The 20,167-nt window shown below is 35.8% G+C and overlaps 2 protein-coding genes across 2 annotated transcripts; one reads left to right on the top strand and one right to left on the bottom strand.

Moving 5' to 3' along the window:
- The first annotated feature begins 5,065 nt into the window (after positions 1-5,065).
- LOC107622328 (ubiquitin-ribosomal protein eL40 fusion protein) lies at positions 5,066-7,139 on the top strand. The gene is made up of 5 exons (XM_016324185.3): positions 5,066-5,354; positions 5,452-5,538; positions 5,856-5,958; positions 6,688-6,754; positions 6,839-7,139. The coding sequence occupies exons 1-5, from the start codon at positions 5,252-5,254 to the stop codon at positions 6,863-6,865; spliced, it is 387 nt and encodes a 128-aa protein (XP_016179671.1). The 5' UTR covers positions 5,066-5,251; the 3' UTR covers positions 6,866-7,139.
- A 140-nt stretch (positions 7,140-7,279) lies between these two features.
- Positions 7,280-19,246, bottom strand: PLR1 (NAD(P)-linked oxidoreductase superfamily protein). Its single transcript, XM_088508776.1, has 9 exons — positions 18,946-19,246; positions 18,644-18,872; positions 18,462-18,561; positions 18,267-18,390; positions 18,055-18,156; positions 17,796-17,947; positions 17,596-17,689; positions 7,596-7,777; positions 7,280-7,479 (listed from the first exon to the last, which is right to left on the bottom strand). The coding sequence occupies exons 1-9, from the start codon at positions 19,045-19,047 to the stop codon at positions 7,476-7,478; spliced, it is 1,089 nt and encodes a 362-aa protein (XP_088364902.1). The 5' UTR covers positions 19,048-19,246; the 3' UTR covers positions 7,280-7,475.
- Between the last annotated feature and the right edge of the window lie 921 nt (positions 19,247-20,167).

Here is a 20,167-nt window from a genome sequence, read left to right as displayed (position 1 = left end):
TAAGGGGAAAAGGAGGATGACTCATTTTGACACTAGGACATAATTTTAGGGTTTTTTTCTGTTCTTTGGTGATTCTAGAGAGAGAAACCCTTGTTCCTCTCTAGATCTAGTTTCCATTTTGATTTTCCCTTGTTGATTTGTGAATTGGATTTTGTTGATTACAGTTTTAATTGTTCAATTTAAATTCCTTGTTACAATCTTGCTTACATCTAGTGATAGTTTTATGATTCTTGTCAATTGTCATTTTTACCCATTTCATGAATGTTGTGGATCTTGTTTTGTTGATGTTACATTGATGATTTCTATGTTTAATCTTGTTGATTGTTTGATTGTACATTGATAATTGTTAGTGGATTTTTGTAGAATTCAATTTAATTGCTATTTTGAACATGTCTTTTGTTAGTGCTTACCAAGTGTTTGATGAATTGTTCACTTTGATTATGGAGTAGTTCTTCCTCACTCTTGGCCTAGGTCAAGGGAATTGGGTAAACTTGAGTCATTGGGTCTAATGGATTTGATGATTTGGGAGCCCTAGGTGGTCAATTTGATACTCATTGACGCCAACCCACTACTAATCTAATTAGTAGGTAGGTTGGGACTTATGGGTTGATGTGATCAGGGCCATTTGACGTACTTCAAGTCTAGGAGTAGACATCACGTACTTAAGACTTGAGAGTAGACTTAATGAGCTTGGTTCCCCATAGTTATCAAGATGTAGTTGTTGGACAAGGATTGTGATCCCAATTCCCATGCCTAACCAAGAGTTGTTTTTGTCATTCACATTCGAAAACCAATGTCCAATTTCGATTGTCTTAGTTATAGTTATTCGTTTAGTGTAAGGTAGAATTAAGTAGAATATTGCTTGTTCATTGGAATTGCTTAATTTTTGCTTACGTTGTTGAATTCATTTATTGCAATTTAAGATTACTTGCTTGTTAAGTTTTTCATTTATTTTTCTGCTCATAACTCACAACCCCAGATTTCTAACCAATGTCAAAGTACATGTTTGCCAATTCCTTGTGAGACGACCCGAGGTTTAAATACTTCAGTTATTTCTATTGGGGTTGAACTTGTGACAACCAAATTCCTCTTCTAAATTTGACCTCCCGAGGATTGTTGTTGGTAGAGCTATACTCACAACGAGGTGATATTAAAGAGAAATCTACCAATACACCCTTGGCTCGAGTATACGTCACTATGTGCGTGTGGATTTAAAGAAACCTATTGTGTTGATGCAAATGGAACAGCTGGAGGTTTGGTGGTTGCTTGGAAATAAGAAGTAAAGCTGCTGGTGAAAGGCAGTGGGGACTTTTACATTTGGTTCATAGTGGAGGACCAAGACCAGCAACGCCAATGGGAGGTATTAGGGGTTCACCTTCATAATGTTGATCAGATCCGCAATAGCCAGTTTGAAGTACTTATTCCTATAATCCAGCAAGCAGGTGAAAGACGCATGGTAGCTGGGGATTTTAATGCTATTGTGATGTCCCATAAAAAGAGGGGAGGCATGAAGAAATCACCTCAAGTGATGCAGAAGTTCCAAGATTTTATCAACAGGGAGGATTGATAGATGCAGGATATATTGGAGATAAGTATACATGGTGGAACCGAAGTTGTCAAGATAGAGCAATAAAGAAAAGACTGGATCGGGTACTAATCTCTTCAAAACTCCGAGAAGAGTATCCTATGGCTAATGTTACTCACCTTGATGACAACGGATCAGATCATAGACCACTCTTAGTCCACATTAATCTGGAGACTCGCAGGGGCAACAGAAGGTTTTGTTTCCAGGAGAGATGGTGCGGTTTGGACGCAGTGACTAAAATTGTGAAGGAAAATTGGCAATTGAAGGTGAGTGGGTCAGCTAAGTTCCAGTTGTTTCAAAAACTCAAACGCTGCAAGCATGAGTTGGTGAAATGGCAATCCTCAGGAACAGGGAATAACAGGAAAGCTATGGAACAGTTAGAAGGCAGTCTATCAATCATGAAAGAATGGCCAAATGAGTACTAGAAGGAGGAAATACTGCATCTGGAGGATCAATTAGCAGAAGCTTATACTATGGAAGAAAGGTTTTGGAAGGAGAAATCAAGGGTGAATTGGCTGAAATGCGAAGATCAGAATACTAGGTTCTTTCATTCCAAACATCAAGAAAGGAATCGAAGGAATAAAATCTGGAAATTAGAAGACGAAGATGGACAGTGGTGTACTACCCCCGAGACTATTGGAGAGATAGCACAGAGATACTTTGAGGGCCTATTTTCAACAAGTTATCCTAATGATCCAATAGAAGCATTAGGCGGAGTAAGTAGAAAAATTTCAGCTGAAACTAACAGGGGGCTCACGAGACCAGTTATTGAAGAGGAGATTAAGAAAGTAGTGTTCTCAATTAATGCTGCAGTAGCTCTAGGAGATGACGGATTCACCGCTAAATTTTATCAGCACTATTGGAGTATCATTAAGGGAGATGTCTGTCGCGCTATTAAAATCTTTTTTGGAGGTAACAGAATTCTAAAAAGTTTTAATCATACACAAATTTGTTTGATATCAAAAGTGCTTAATGCTATGATGATGTCTCAAACTAGACCTATAAGTCTAAGCACAGTTTTCTACAAGATTATTTTTAAAATTCTTGTTCATCCACTTATGAGAAAAATTATTAGTGATAATCAAAGTGTTTTAATTCGGGGTAGACTTATTAGTGATAATATTCTGGTGCCACATGAATGTATTCATTTTCTGAAAAATAAAACCTTTGCTGATAATGACTTAGCTCTAAAACTCGGTATGAGTAAGGCCTATGATCGTGCGAGTGGAGTTTTGTATGGTTTGTTATGGAGAAATTGGGTTTCTGTAATAAATGGATAGAGTGGATGAAGGAGTACGTGTCAACTATTTCTTATTCTGTTATTGTGGATGGCTCACCATTTGGCTTTTTCAAGCCAACTAGAGGGCTCCAACAACGAGATCCCCTCTCCCCATACCTATTTTTAATTTGTGCAGAGGGACTTTCCTATTTGTTCCACAAAGGAGAACGAAATAACCTGTTTCAGGGACTGCGGTTGATTCATAGATGATTCTATCCTATTTTGTAAGGCAAACCAGCAAAGTTTCATTCATTTACAAGCCATTCTAGAGCTGTACAACAGCCTAAGTGGCCAAGAAGTCAATTTGAATAAATCAGCGGTGTTTTTTCGTAAGAATACACAACAGGAGGTAAGAGTTGGTGGATCTGCTTGAAGTTTCGAATGTGGGAACTCAAGATAAGTATTTGGGCTTGCCCTCTATGGTTAATACATTAAAAAAAGGAAACCTTTGCTTATGTGAAGGACAAGGTCACCAAAAACTGAACTACTGAAAAAGAAGTCTACTGTTCGTCAGCGGAAAAGAAATCCTTATCAAAGCAATTGGCACTGCTATCCCGATATACTCGCTAAGTTATTTTAAGCTGCCTGAGACATTAGTTGATGAAATACATAGGTTGATGATGAAATTTTGGTAGGCCCAGAAACATAATGAAAGGAAGATGCATTGGATTAGCTGGGATACGGTAAGCAGAGATAAACAGGAAGGTAGTTTGGGATTCAGAGACCTAAAAGCTTTCAATCTAGCGATGTTAGAAAAACAGGGGTGGAGATTATTAACCAAGCCAAATTCTCTATTCTACAAAGTCTTTAAAAATAAATATTATAGGCTTACCTCATTTCTTGAAGCTAAAAAAGGGAGTAGACCATCTTGGGCGTGGCAGAGTCTCTTGGAAGGAAGAAATGTACTAGAAAAGGGCGTGAAATGGGCAGTCTCTCGGCAATGGATGGTAAAGATATGGGAAGAACCTTGGTTTGGAGATGAATTCCGAATTCCACCAAATGAGCCGGGTAACCAACAATTGCTATGGTTTAAACAACTGATGGATGCCTCCGAAAAATGGGACCGGGACAAAATCAATGCAATTTTCAACAGTAAAATCAGTTCCAAAATATGCCAAACAAAGATTGAAGAAGGTACAGACAAACTAATATGGATACATACTAGCTCCGGTGAGTACTCTGTAAAATCTGGCTACAATATTGCATATCTCTTTTTCCATCCAACTTCAGTGATACTCCATGAACGATTCAGAGAAAAGGGGATCTGGAAAGCCATTTGAAAGACTAACACTCAGCCAAAAATTAGAATTTTTATCTGAAAATTAATTCACAACGGATTAGTGGTGAAGGAAAAGCTTCATGAGCACATACCTCAGGTAGACCCGCGTTGTCCTCGATGCTCTGCCGCTCCAGAATCAGCCCTGCATATGCTGATTTTTTGTCCAGAAATTGCAGGAATCTGGAACAACTCCCCAATGGCAAGTGCGCTTCCCAGGAACAACCTTCTTCAACCATGGCAATGGTGGATCGATGTTGTGGCAACGGTGACAACTGGAAGTGAGGCCAGATTGAACATGATTCGAATAGCTTACCTTCTTTGGGGTATATGGTTGGATCACAACTCCTTGGTGTTCGAAGGAATCATAAAAGAACCTGGGAAAATTCTAGCCCAGGCAATGAATCTCGCGTCAGAATTTACAAGGAGTAGAAATCAGCGACGTCAAATTGATTTTTGAGATTTGATATCTAGGGATTACACGCTGCAACCCTTAGAATGGTTGGTTCGGTTGATGACAAAAGCACAGATAAGAGAGGAGTCAAGTGCTCGATTAATTCACGTGGATTATAATAGCCATTGAAGATGAAGATATAAGAAGACTTTTTCTTTTCCTTTTATCTGAAGACTTTATCTCTAAAGCATGCTATTATCAATTTCTTAAAAATTTTCCTATTTTATGTTTTATTGCTTTTATATTCCTGTTACAGTAATTGTAAGCAAACTCTTTTTATTGCAATCAAATTACTATCTTAAAATTTTTTTTTTATCTAATTCTGATGGCCACTTTGATATTATGCTTATTGAAAATGAATTTCAATAAAGTAATTGATAAACTCCTCAAATATTAAAATTATTCAAGAATTTTTATCCATAATATCTTTTAAAAAAATTTTTTTATGAGCATCTAAATCTTTTGAGTTGACAAATAATAAAGGCAAACAAAGAAATTGGTGTGGGAATAAGAAAAACGGGTTACCAGTCAAAGCGTTATCTGAGAAACCCTAATCGTAAAAATCCGACCCCTATATATCGTAAAGTACGCAGAAACCCCAAAACTAACCGGGGTTTTGTGAGGGGGGAGAAAGAGAGAGGTAGAGAACAAAGAAAGATGCAGATCTTCGTGAAAACCCTAACGGGGAAGACCATCACCCTGGAGGTGGAATCTAGTGACACCATCGATAACGTCAAGGCCAAGATTCAGGACAAGGAAGGTTTAATTTTTCCCCCTTTTTCATATCGGTTATCTTGTTTGCATCACAAAAGATAACCACAAACATTGATTCTAATTTTTACTCCTGGCTGTGTCAGGGATTCCGCCGGACCAGCAGAGGTTGATCTTCGCCGGAAAGCAGCTTGAGGATGGCCGTACACTCGCCGATTACAACATTCAAAAGGGTTAGTCTGGCCATTTCGACATCGTAATTCTCGGAATTTAAAAACAGAAAGGAAATTCATGCCTACTTTTAATTGATTTGTTGAAACTATATTTCGGACGAATAATGTATGAAATGTGAGATTGTGAGAACTTGCGAAGTTGGAAAATGGATGATGGAAATAATTAATTCAGTATGAAATGTGTTTTAGGAAATGTGTATTAGGCAAGATGCTTTACTTTATTCCTGTCCAATGAGGATGTTGAATCTGGTGAAGTGCGTAGAATAATGATGGTTTAGATTTCGAGTCTTATTGGATCAGTTATCATTGTCTTGCAGAGTCGACATTGCATCTTGTTTTGAGGCTTCGTGGTGGAATTATTGAGCCATCTTTGATGGCATTGGCCAGGAAATACAATCAGGATAAGATGATCTGCCGCAAGTAAGTTCAAACACTACAATCTTGTTTGTTAAAAGTTTTACATTGTTCATTATGGAAGTAGTACTTCACAAAAAAGAAAAGTTTAATGGCCGGCAATTTTAATTTATATTAGCAAGCACTTTTAACCAGAACGCCAACATCTTTAGGCCAACAGCCCAACACCATTTCTTTTAGCAAACACTTTTAACTATTGTTGGCTTATTGCTAGCCAAAAACAATAAATTGCATTGGCCTTGTAGCACTGTTGCTTCACAAAATTTGATTAGTTCATTTTTTCTTGATAGCTACTAGTGCTTACTATGTGGTGGTTGATGAAACTGCCTGAAGTTAGTGCCTTCTTTCAGATGATAAATATCCAATTTAAAATCTTTGAAGGAAGAATTTGATTTAGAAAAATTTTGGTGACCAATTTGGATGACCATTTACTGGTATTATAGCTGTTATAATTTGTACTGGTATTATAGCTGTTATAATTTGTACTGATAGAATAATAACGTTATCAATGGATTCTTTTCAGAAATTATGAGTTTAACTGATTTATTGATCAACCTGCATTTAGTAACTGGTTAATAGCATAATTGCTAACCCTATATTGATGACTAGATTAACTTGAATTGGTTTGTTTATTATTGATGACTAGAATAACCTGGGTTGGTTTGTAACATTTAAATTTGGGACTATTGCTACATTTGCTCTACTTTGCCTAAATGGTGATATTGTGCTTTGCAGGTGTTATGCACGTTTGCACCCTCGTGCTGTCAACTGCAGGAAAAAGAAGTGCGGGCACAGCAACCAGGTACTGCTTACAAAATCAGAAAATCTAATTTGCATGGTATTTTTTATCTATTATTTAGTCATTAATTTTGTATTTCTATTGTAGCTGAGGCCAAAGAAGAAGATCAAGTAAACTGTTCTGATTGCAACCAATTTCATTAGCGTTTTAGTATTATGGGGAATGTGTTGAAAAGTGTCCTGGCAGTTACGTTTTTTTGAAAGATTTTGTTATTCGGGTTGAGTGTGTTGCCATCATTGGTGCTTCAGTTCCATGTGATGAGACATGCTTTATGATAATAAAACATGTCCACAGCCCACATTATCGGATTCTCATATTTTATAATTTACTTGTGTTATGGTAGCTTCTTGCCAGTTACGAGCTATGAGCTACTAATTTACTCGGATAATCATAACACTATTCTGGCTCTATTATTACGTTGGATCGCATGCGTAATCTTTTCTATCTTATGCTGGAATGAAAAATTTATGTGGCACTAACTCGGTAATTATCTTAGGTAACAAATGTTTTAGTGAAGCGAAAGATGACTTGTTCAAAATTATGTTGAGGCGTTATGGTATTAATTCATCACACTACACGTGCAAATGGTGAATATTGAATATTGTTGCCATTGCATTCAAAGTGGTCATCTTTGCCGAATCCTTCACTTCATTATATGGATAATAAACAATGATGAATTACGTAGCTTGAAATATGCCTAGTATAGAGGCATCCGCTGCAGATATTATCTGTTATGAAAGCCAAGCCAAACGTCAAGACCATTTGATATTTTCATACAACTTAGATTTATTTTATCTGCGTTTTTAATATCTAATCTTATGATCATTAATATTGATAAGTATACCTGGTTAGGAAAATGTTCTGGATCATCTTGCGAGGTGATTCCTGCGCTGCATACTCCAACTGAAGCACCTCTTCCGAAGATAAGCGCCAACCAAGAGCACCCAAGTTCTCTTTTACTTGCTTTATTGTCTTCACTCCCGGAATTGGAATTGTGTCTTTACATATGCACCAGTTTATGGCGACCTAACATGGTAAAACCGCAGCAGCATTAGATAACTAAAACATGTGATGTGGCACAAACTTGGTCAGCATTGTCATTTGCCTTGTCATACACACCATAATTAAGAAGACAAGAAAACTTGTTCGGTGGTTTTCTAGAGACCCTAGAGGGCATTTAGAAAGCTTTTAAATGAAGTTGCGTGGGGGAACACGGCATTTATAACACAACAATAAACGCTGTTTGGTATGGTTGTTGATCCAGGCAACAAACCAGATATGAACTATATTCAATGACATTAATTCAACTCAGAGCTTCAAGCACATCAGAAGAATGAAACAGAGAAAGAGAATTGGAGAAAACGTGCATTGCAAGAAAGTGAATGAATATTAGGGTTAAGTATTGTTTTGGTCCCTAAAGTTAAGTGTGAAAATCGAAACCGTCCCTCATCTAATTTTCGATTTATAATCGTCCTTAACGTTTTTTTTTTTGTATTAAAATCGTCCTTTTTAATAAAATTTTTGTTATTCCTAAATTACCCCTATTTCTATTTTAATAATAAAAGTTATAAAATTAAAAAAAGAAAAAAGAAAACGCGTGTTTGGGGGGGGGGGGGGGGAAGAAAACGCGTGGGAGGGGGGGAAGAAAAGGGTATCCGGAGGGGGAGGGGGAGGGGGAAGGGAGGGGGGAAGGGAATGGCGCTGGCGAAGCTTGGAGCTGTCGTCGCTGTCGCCGTCGCCGAAAGAAAGGAGAGAAAGGGATACAGAGAAACGGGGAGTGGGGAGAGAAAGAAAGGGGGGGGGGGGGGAAACAGGTAGGAGGGGGGGAGAGAAGGGGTCCTCGCCGTCGCCACTCCTCGTCGCTCCTCGCCGACGCCGCTCCTCGCCCTCGCGCCGCCGCCATACCCTCGCGCCTCGCCCTGCTCGTCGAGCCGTTTTTGCTCCTCCTCCTCTCCCTCGTCGTCGCCGCCTCGCCCTCGTTGTTGCCGCCGTGACCTCCTCGTCGTCGTCGGCTTCTTGCTTCGATCTCTGTTTCTGCTTTGTCTTTTGCTTCTTCTGCTTGATTTGTTGAATCTGATTTGATTTGTTGAATCATTGTTGGTTTTGTTCTTGTTTTGATTTCTGAATTGCTGTTGATTGATTTTGTTCTGTTTTTGATTTCTGAATTGTTGTTGGTTTTGTTGAATCTGGTTTTTGTTATTGTATTTTTAATTTGTTAATGGAAGAAGTTGCTGTTGTTTGGTGTTCTTAGTGGTGTTGGTGTTGGTGGTGGTGGTGGTGGAGGAGATAATTGTGTTGGTAGTGGTGAGGGTATTTTTGTCAAAAAAAAATTAAAAGGACGATTTTAATACAAAAAAAAACGTTAAGGACAATTCTAAATCAAAAATTAGATGAGGGACGGTTTTGATTTTCACGCTCAACTTTAAGGACCAAAATAGTACTTAACCCATGAATATTATGATTGCATTCACTATTCACATGATACATTAATATCCTATATATACAAAGAGTAATGCTCACTGCAATTGAGCCTGATGCAGTCCAATTACAGCTAGCAAAACAGATTTAGACTAAGTCAACTCTAGTTATAACAAACTCTATAACTAACTTAACTAACTTACTTATAGATCCCTCAAACTTTGTTGTAGTTGTGGTAACTACTCTAAGTTTGTCTCTAAACTTGTGAAAGAGAGGTGCAGAAAGAGGTTTAGTAAAAATGTCTCCTATTTAATCAGATGAAGGAATGTGGCCAACATAGAGTTCTTTATTGTTGACCATGTCCCTAAAGCAATAAAGATCAATCTCGTTTACACTTTGTATGTAGAATAAGATAAGCTGCCAATAGACAAGCACTTTGATTATTGCAATAAATGGTCTGAGTTGTGTAAGAAGTTGCAGGATTGATATAAGTTCAAATTGAGCTGCTGTCATTGCTTGATATTCAACCTCGGTGCTACTCCTACTCACTTTAGCTTGTTTATTGCTTTTCCATGACACTAAGTTATTCCCTAAGTACACACAGTAGCCAGTAATATATTTTCGACCTTCCAAGTCTCCTGCTCACTTTGAATATGTAAATGCAAGAAGTCTCAAATCAGTGCATTTGTTAAACTTTAATCTTGAATGAACTGTACCTGCAACATATCTGAGTAACCGTTTCACAACCTTCCAATGCTCAATAGTGGGAGAGTGCATGAATTAAGAAACTTTGTTCACTGCAGAGGCAAGGTTAGGTCTTGAAATTGTCAAATATTGAAGAGCTCGAACAATTTCTCTAGATTGTTTGGGGTTCTCGAAATGATCAACACTAATAAAAGTCAATTTTAATGAGAAAACCATAGGGGCATACGGTTGACAGTATCCATCTTTGCTTCGCTAAGCAATTCTTTGACATATTGTTAGGGACTTGGGTATTATGGGTGCTCAAAGTCCCACATCGAGTAGTATGAGATGCTTGATGTTGTATATAAGGAGAGTGGTTCTTCCCCTTTAACAGCTAGCTTTTAAGGTGTGGTTTCCCACTTTCCTTAGATACTTAACAATGGTATCAAAATGTGGTTGTCGGCGCCATGGAAAGGACTACCTATAGGCTGGACTGATAGATGGTAGCAAGGTGGCTACTGTTGGGTCAGTGTCGATAGAGTGAAGCCGCCGCCGTGGACGTCGGCTCTCCAGGGCCTATCTTTTAAGGTCAGATAAGAAAACTCTAAACCAGGGAAATAACTCAACTTGCCAAGTTACAACAATATCATTTGAACCAAACACTTGGAGATTGTTTCAATCCATAAATTGCCTTTCTAAGTTTACAAATCTTTGAGTCATTACCAAGTTGAGTCATAAAAACTTCTTCTAGATTGTCATTTAGGAAGGCATTGTCAAAATCGAACTGCCTTAGAATCCAACCAAGAGAAAATGCAATGGTGATGACAATTCGAACTATAGTAGGCACTACAGGGCTATATATTTGACTGTAGTCTATGTCTTCAATTTGAAGAAATCTTTTGGCAACAAATCTTGCTTTGTATTTGACTATATTGCCTAAAGGATCTCTTTTAATTGCAAAGACCCATTTTGACCCTATAACAGTTTTATTTATGGAGGATCCACCAAATCCCATGTTTTGCGTCTTGAAAGAGCTTGAAATTCAACATCCATAGTCCACTTCCAGTGAGGGCATTGGAGGGATTATTTGACATTTTTTGGTATATTGAGTCAAATCATATGAGACTGAAGTAGAAGGAATCAAAGCTTGAGGTTTTGGATTTTTTTATTTTGACCTTGTGATCATACTTTGAGTGTTTGTAGTGTGTTGCACATTATGTTGAGATGTAGAATCAAAAGGTAAGCATATTTCAAGACCTGAAATGGGTATAGGGTCATGGCTGGATGTAGTATGTGTTGGAGCCTTGGAGGGTCAATATGATCAATTGCTTGATGATCAATGGTTACTAGAGAACTTTGATTTTGATGTGTCTGAGATGGTGAGGATTTAATAGAGGTTGGTGGAGGTTGTGCTGTAGCTTTAATAGAGGAAGAGGGATTTGTAAAAGTAAAAGTCTACACATTGCTTGGTGAGGTGTAAGAATTATATGGAAATAAAGAATTATATGGAAAGTCTGTTTCATCAAATATATCATGTCGAGTAGTGTATCTTAACTTCTTTTGTCATGCATTTATAACCTCTATAGTTGTTATCATAACCAAGAAACATACATTTTTCAGATTTGAAAGCAAACTTGACCATATTATATGGCCTAAGATAGAGAAAACATGCACAACCAAATATTTTCAAATAACAATAATCTGGAATTCTACCAAACAGCATCTTATAAGGTGATTTATTCTTTAAAACAGAACTTGGTAACCTATTAATAATATAGATAGTAGAAGTAAAGAATCTTTCCAAAAAGACATTGGAAGGGCTGCAATAGCTAATCAGGACAATCCAACTTCAGTAATGTGTCTATGTCTCCTTTTTATACCACCTTGTTGTTGGTGTATATAGGGATATGACTTCCTATGCATAATACCATTAGTAGTAAGAAATTGAGTAAAGGAATTAAACATAAACTCCATTCCTTTATCAGTTTGTATAGCTTTCAATTTCAGTCCAATTTGTGTTTCCATAAACATTTTATAGTTTTGAAGAGCTTGTAAAGCCTTTATTTATTAGTCAAGAGAAAAATGGTGATAAATTTAGTGTGAGCATCAACAAATGAAAGGTAATATCTATAGCCATTTCTAGACAACATAGGAGAGGGACCCCAAATATCAGCATAAACAAGATCTAAAGGAGCATAATAGACAGATTCAGGTTTTTGAAAAGGTAATTGATGCATTTTTTCCATAGTGCAAAATTCACACACATTAGCTAGAGAAGAATCAAACTTAACAGGAACAACACACTTCTTTAAAACAGAAAGAACAGTTTGTATTGAGCTATGACCTAAACGTTTATGCCAAAGGTCAATTGTTATATCTTTGTTGCTTTGTGCTAAAAGAGCAGTTTTATCAGACAAAGCAAGACTACTTTCATTACAAGAAACAAAAGTATTACAAGGATTTGTATCTAGAGAATCACAAGGTGCAGGAACAAGCAGACCATGAAAGGAATATATTCTATCACTAGCCTTGCCTTGGAGAAGAATTTCTCGAGTATCTTGATCACGTACAATACAATCATAAGGCCAAAACTCAAAACATACATAATTATCTAAAGCAAATTGAAACACACTCGAGATTTTGAGTAATTTGAGGGACATGCAGTAAATTAGTTAGCAAGAAACTGATTTTCTTATTTTTATCATACAAAATTGAAGAGCCTTGAGCAAAGATTCACATACCTTAGCCATTACCTACAAATAATTGTTCTGACTCATGTGTTGATGGTGTTGAATTCAGCAAGTTTAGTGAATCAGGTGTGACATGGTGGCTGGCTCCAGAATCAGGATACCACACTGATTCTTGGTAATTTTGGGAAAAATTGAAGTAGGCACGAGGTTGATGAAATTGTGATGGTGGTGGTGGTGGTTATGTGGTAGAGTCGGAATAGAAGCTTGCTGAATTTGTGAACCATTTCCAAAAACTTGAAAGTTTGGTTCAAATCTATGGAAGCATATTTGAACATGGCCTTGGCGACCACATAATTGGCACTGAGGCCTATGGTTTGAGAAGAAAAATGACCTCCACAATTGAACCTACCACCTCTACCACTTCAGCCAAAAACTCCTCTTTCAGGTTGATAGTTGAACGGCGTGGGTGCTTGATGCATGTGCATCTTTTAGTAGTTTTCTAGTTAATTATCTTAATAAAGTTAGTGATTCTTCTCTAAATTTATTGTACTTTGGTCAATATACTTTAAATGTCTTGTGCTTTCTGTTTTGCAGGAGATTATTGAAGAACAAAGAATAAGCAAGCTAAGAGAGGAAGGAAAAAATAGAGGAAAAGGAAGAACAGAGAAGAAGAAAGCAAGTAGAGACATGGTGTGTCACTTGCTTCACGCCACCAACACGCTAGGCCAAAATCCAGAGAGATAGCAAGGTTGGGTGCATCAAAGGCGTGGCACTTGCTTCATGTCAATCCTTCTCCCCCATAGAAGGCGTGCCACGCCATTCACACCACCTTCATCCCAGCTTCAAAGGCATCCCACGTAACTCACATCCCTCATGCCCATTCTCTTCCACCGTTCAAGGGCGTTCCAAGCGAGGCACGCTAGGCTAAAATCCAGCAACCCACTGTCCCACTCTCCTCCCAGCTTCGAAAGCGTCCCATGTGACACACGCCCAAGCTCCTTCAAGCCTCCAAGGCGTCCCACGTGACCCACGCCAGGCAAGGCCCCCTAGCTTTTTTAAAAAAAAAAAACTAGTAGTAAAATTTAAGAAGTCCAACCCAATAAAATTTAATGATTTTTAAACTTTTTTTAAATCCCTAAACTGGCTAAACAGTAAACACTACAAGTTTACATTATCTTTCTTCCCTTATTCCTTTCTGACTTTTAGTATTCTTTTGAAGCCATAGCCTGATAGCCACGCCCTCCATTGTCAAGTGTCACAACGGTACAAGGTACAATATGCTAAACACTTTTTTATTATATATTTTAAATTTTAAATTTCTTAGACTTAGAGATTATATATCTTAAACAGTTACTATGCACTCTATTGTTCTTGTTGATATATCTCTGTGCATAGCCTAAGTAAACATGTTTGTTTAAAGCTTGCCACTATTTAATTTAATTTTCATTTAGATTTAGATTCACATTCTACAGTCTACAGCAGATGGAAAATTAACAATGATCTTTTAATTTTCAACAATTATCAAACTATTTTTAATAGTTAAACATCTACTGTTATTTTTAAATAACTTTAACAATAAAATTATTACTTTTATAAATGTTGGGTAACTTGGGTCATAAATGTATAAAATTGTTGTATTCTATACCATTTAACTATTGATACGGTCATATGGATTGGATTCCATTGATGCTGTACGCCTAGTAGTTTTTGAGCAAATGCCACTGTGAGCAAATACCACTGAGTTCTATTCCATTGATGCTGTACGCCTAATAGATTTTTTTTTTAGCGAAATTGATAGTGACTTAATGCAAAAATATTGTTAATTTGTTATTGATGTTTAATTAATAAAAAATATTTAGACTTTGTTTATTCATGTGAGTATATAATTATTTGAATTTTTTTTTCCAGGTAAAAAGAAACTAGAACATTTTATGATGAGAAAGCAAAGTAAAATTGATGCAATTTTTAAGAGAAAAGCTACTGATAACGTTGGAGTTCAAACAAGTCAACCCTTTAATCGTATCACTTTTTCTACTGAATTACTGTTGCTTTCATTTAAATTGCTGTTTTGGTATTCAAATCATCTCAAATCAAGTTTTCAATTATCTAACTAGAATAACCAGTTAACCATTTCTTGCTTAATCCATTAATTCTTGTGGGAACGATAACCAATTCACTGTGCACTTGCCGAATTTTGGAAAATCTTCCATCAATGCTTGAACAAGATTAGCCATAGGTATGCCACCTTGGGGTTTTTTATACCTTTCTATCATATCATCAAAGGCTTTGAGAAAGGTGATGAATCCATATTTGATGATAAATTTTGGCTTGAATTGAGTGAATTTCATCACATAAACTCGCATTTATTCGTTTGAATAGCATACTTTTGTGATTCCTCCCTAAATTGCACCTAAATGTGAAAACATGCTTTTTTGTGCTTAATTTGATCAATTTAATTCCACTTTTATTCCATTCGATGCAGTGATTTCAGGTCAATTAGGTAAGAATGACTTGGAAAAAGTGGAAGGAAAGCATGCAAAATGGGAGAACACATGAAGAAACAAAGGACATGCACACACTAATGTGTGCATAGACACAAGTCTGGACGCGTGACTTCATTAAAAAGTCACGTGACTCACGATTTATGGGGCCTTTTGGCCCAATTTGAGATGCCCAGAAGCTGAATTGAACCTCTTTCAAGGGGAAAACATTCCAAGAATACACACAATCAATTTTAGTTATCTTTTAGCATGTTTTAAGTTAGATTCTCTCCTCTCTCTAGGAATTAAGGTTTTAGATTTAAATCTCTCCTTAGTTTAGAATTTGATTCTTGTTTTAATTTAGTTTCACTCTCTTTATTTTAATACTCTTTATCTTAATTAACCTTTGTTAATTTGGAGTTTCTTTAATGCAATTTTGATATTTTATATTCTTTTGATGTTTGTTTGAATGATTGTTATTATTTCCTTGCAATTGATAGTTATAGATTTTTATCATTATTGCAATTTATACTATTTTTCCTTTTATGCATATTAAGTGTTTAATAAAATGCCTCTTTCAATTTTAGAGTAGAATTTTTTATTCTTGACTTGGGTTGGTAACTTGGAGACTCTTGAATTATCAAAATCTAGTGTTGATTGGTAAGTGAATGTTGCTAGTTAGCTTGAATTCCACTAAATCTAGTCCTTCACTAGGAATTGACTAGGACTTGTAGATTAGAGTTAATTTTGCTCACTTGACTTTCCTTGAATTGTTAGAGGATAACTAAGTGAGAGCAAAATTCACTTACCATCACAATTGAGGATGATAATGAGGATAAGAATTTCAACTCTGAACCCTTGTTAAGACCTTTCTTAGTTGGTGTCTTTAATTGTTTTAGTTTAATTGCTTTTGGTATTTAGTTATTATTTGCTTCTTTACTTTCTTACTTTTTACATTTCTTGTCTATTGCCATCATTATTCCTATTTTCTCATAACCAATAACATGCACACTTTCCTGCAATTCCTTTTAGAGACATCCCGAAATTTAAATACTCTCGGTTTTTATTGGTTTGACTTAAGTGACAAACAAATTAAACTTAATTGTTGGTTTGAATCTTTACTTCGACGAGATTATTTTTGTGAAAATTCCGAATCGACGATTTTCCTCCGTCTAAAGGCTTCAACTTCAGGAACTTTGTAGGATCCCAATCTTGACAGCATAGATGTGATAAAAACTGTATACTCTTCAAGTAAACTGTTAGGGACTTGGGTATTATGGGGTGCTCAAAATCCAACATCTAGTAGTATGGGATGTTTGATGTTGTATATAAGGAGAATGGTTCTTCCCCCTTATCAGCTAGCTTTTCAGGTGTGGTTTCCCACTTTCCTTAGATACTTAACAATGGTATCAGAGCGTGGTTGTCGGCGCCATGAAAAGGGCTACCTATAGGCTGGATTAAGGTGAATACCGAATACTGATAGATGGTAGCAAGGTGGCTACCGTTGGGTCAGTGTCGATAGAGTGAAGCCGCCGTGGACGTCGTGTATTGTTAGAGACTTGGGTATTATGGGGTGCTCAAAGTTCCACCTCGAGTAGTATGGGATGCTTGATGTTGTATATAAGGAGAGTAGTTCTTTCCCCTTATCAGTTAGCTTTTAAGGTGTGGTTTCCCACATTGAGGGTATTCCATACCTCAAAGAAATGATGCAAGCAGCCATGTACAAAGAGTAAGATCATCAAGCTTCCATGGTTTATAATCTTCAGTTTTTCTTTTCATCTTTTTTGAAGCATCTTGAAATTGTTCAGGAATCTTTGATGCATAAAGATGATCTTCTAAGCTAAGACTTTGGATTGTGAGTAGGACCTGATGCCTCCAGGTGTTAAAATTATTATCAACCAATTTATCTGCAATTGATGATATGCTTTTTTTGGATGATGATGAGTCTGAGAGTGTGAGGACATGATGATGAAGAAAAGAAGGATCAAATTTGATTGAATCTGAAGGAAGAGAAGAGAAAAAAAAATTGGAAAGGATCAAGGAACAAGAATGATGATCTTCAGACTCTTGGTACCCATGACAACAAACCAGATATGAACTATATTCAACAATGACATGAATTCAGCTCAAAGAGCTTCAAGCGCAGCAGAAGAATGAAATAGAGAAAGAAAATTGGAGAAAACATGCATTGCAAGAAAGTGAATGAATTAGAGAAATTATGATTTCATTCACTGGTCACATGATACACTGATATCCTATATATACAGAGAGTAATTCTCACTGCAATTGAGCCTAATGCAGTCCAATTACAGGTAGCAAAACAGATTTAGACTAAGTAAACTTTAGTTATAACAAACTCTATAACTAAACAAACTTACTCACTTATAGATCCTGATAATGAAGCAACAGCAATTTTAATTTTATTTGTACAAGTTATTTTTTTGGTATCTTCAGATAGTGTATCCAAACACAGAACAAGTATAAAAAGTCGCATAAAAACTAACCAAGGGAGCATGTAACAAATAGAAAATTAGTAATAGAATGCAACAAAAGTGAAAGGGAAAGAGATTACTTGTGACATGGTTTTGCGCCTTTTGTTTGCAATGTCTCTCAAGGAACTTAATAAAGGATCTAGGCCTGGAAGTATTTGCTTAAATAGCAACCCCCTGTAAAATACCATAAATAACAAAGGTACTAAGAATTCATTAGGATACTGGTTAATCTCTTATGTCAAATTTTTGAACTATTTGTTAAAATCTCTTATGAACCCACCTTGGGCCAGTTGGAAGTGTGGAAGGTGAGTATTTCCCAGTGAGCATTCCAAGTCCTAAGGGACTATAAGCAATCAATTGAATACCCAGTGAATCACATATGCTCTTTATCTCCAGTTGATCTTCCCCCATGCTTAGCAAAGAAAATTGCACCTTCAATGTTCAAAATTATGGTTATATTCAAAGTAGGTGTTCATTTGACAACCACAAAACTCGAGTATTTTTGGCCTTAAAACAAGGTATAATGGATGACTGCATACCTGGGCAGAACATAAAGGGACTCCACACTTTTTCAAATAATCATGTATCTTCAAAAGCTGCTTTGGTCCATAATTGCTTACTCCAACAGCTTTAACTAAACCCTAAATGGCACCATAGTTAATGAGTGCAGCAATTTTTGTTATTGAAAATTTAACCATTGAATTCAATGTCTAAATAGCATGGATTAAATTAAACATAATATTATTGTAACCTTATCATACATTGTCACTAAGCCATCCCAAAGCGCCAATTCCTGAAAAGGGGCATAATTTGCAGTTGACCAATGTAGTTGACCTATCCCAATTTGCTCAATTTGCATCCTTTCTAGTGATGCCCTGAAAAGTGAAAATTCAGTTCATTTAATTTTCGATTTTGTACCCTAAAACCTAAACACAGCAAAGAATACCTGCAAGCATTCACAAACTGGCCTGGCGTAAGGCGCCATGGATATGCTGCAAACTTTGTAGCAATTACTATGTCACTGTCACTGCCACTCCCTTTTTGTTCTGAATAATTGATTACTCAACAAAACCGCAAAGCCATGTACGAAATGAAATTGAAATTGAAAAAGGAAAATATGTGATGAACCTTGAAAATTTCGGATGAACCTTCCAAGAAGCTTCTCGCTCTGGCCATTTAAGCTTCCAGTGCCATAAGAATCAGCAGTGTCAAATAGATTGACACCATTCTCCAGAGCAATATTGAACACTTGTTGAAGCTCGTTATCCATGGATTCTTGATAACCCCAAAGAAGTTGATTGCCCCATGCCCATGTTCCAAACCCCATCGGAGACACACTCAGAGGCCCTATCTTCACCTGTCATGACCCCTGAATACTTGTCATCATCATATACATCACATGAAAAAGAATAGATGTACGTTGAACCAACCTTCTGAGTTTGCAAGAAAGGAGGGAGCTTGAGAGACTTGAATATGGAATATGAAAAGGGGTTAAGGTTTGAAGGGCCAAGACTCAATGCTGAGAGTGCCATAATTGCTCAGTCTTGATAAAAGCATAAGAAAATAGATTTAAAGTTCTCAGCAGATTCAGCAACACAAACACAACTGAACTGTTGGTTAGTTGTTTGGAGGTCGTGTTCTGATGTATTTTGTGTGGTAACCGTTGAATCCTGCACCTTGTTGCGGATCAAGCCAATTGACTTCTATCTCCTGAAAATTTAAAAGTTGAATAATTTGGCCTTAAACTATCTAAATAATATTCAATCTAAGCAATGCTAAATCGTCAACAAAATATTATTATTTTTAGTCTAATTGATAATAATTTATACCCATATTTACGTATATTTTATATACAAAAAATATATAATTTATACTCATATTTATTAATTTTACACATATAAATTAATATAATTTGTATTCATATTTTTTAAAAATAATTTAATATTTATACCGATCAAATAATGACTAAAAATATTAAAAATTATTGAGCTCAAGAGCTTTTTTTTTAAAATTGATACGTTAAGAAAATGATAAATTCAGAACATTAACAAAAAAAATAACAATATTAGTTATATATTCTTCGAGATTTTAATAATTCAATTTTGATGTGATTTTTTTAAATATTATTAAAAGAAGTGAGTTTTTCATCTTTACAAATTTAAAATTTTCATATCAAATGTTTTGTGAACTTCTTTTGGATAAACTATCAAAATTACTTCTGATTTTTTAGTATACCGGTAACAATACTCCTAATTTTTGTTAATGACAAAAATATTTTTAAAATATTTTGAAATACAATAAAAATATTTAATATTAAATATGTTTTCAAAAAGTTCATTAGAAGTTTTTGTAAATATGACTAAAAAAATAAGATAATTTTATTTTTAAAATTTAATGACTTTGTGTTAAGTAGATTTTTTTTAATCAATGACTAAGAATATCTTTAAAAAATTATAGAAATCGAATTTTTATTCAATTTTTTGTATGTATTATCTAAATAATTATCTACATATTCGTACAAATTTTTGGATAAAATACATATAAAAATCGCTTGTCACTTATAATAAAAAAATTATTTTTGTCACGTTTTATAATAATTTAAGAATATTTTTGTCGTTATCATCCCGTGAATTTTGTTAGTTTATCCTTTCT

The sequence above is a fragment of the Arachis ipaensis genome, chromosome B10 (genome assembly GCF_059453495.1).
Source record: "Arachis ipaensis isolate K30076 ecotype BB chromosome B10, ASM5945349v1, whole genome shotgun sequence".
Classification (NCBI taxonomy): Eukaryota; Viridiplantae; Streptophyta; class Magnoliopsida; order Fabales; family Fabaceae; genus Arachis; species Arachis ipaensis.
This window is presented reverse-complemented; position numbering and strand designations above follow the sequence as displayed.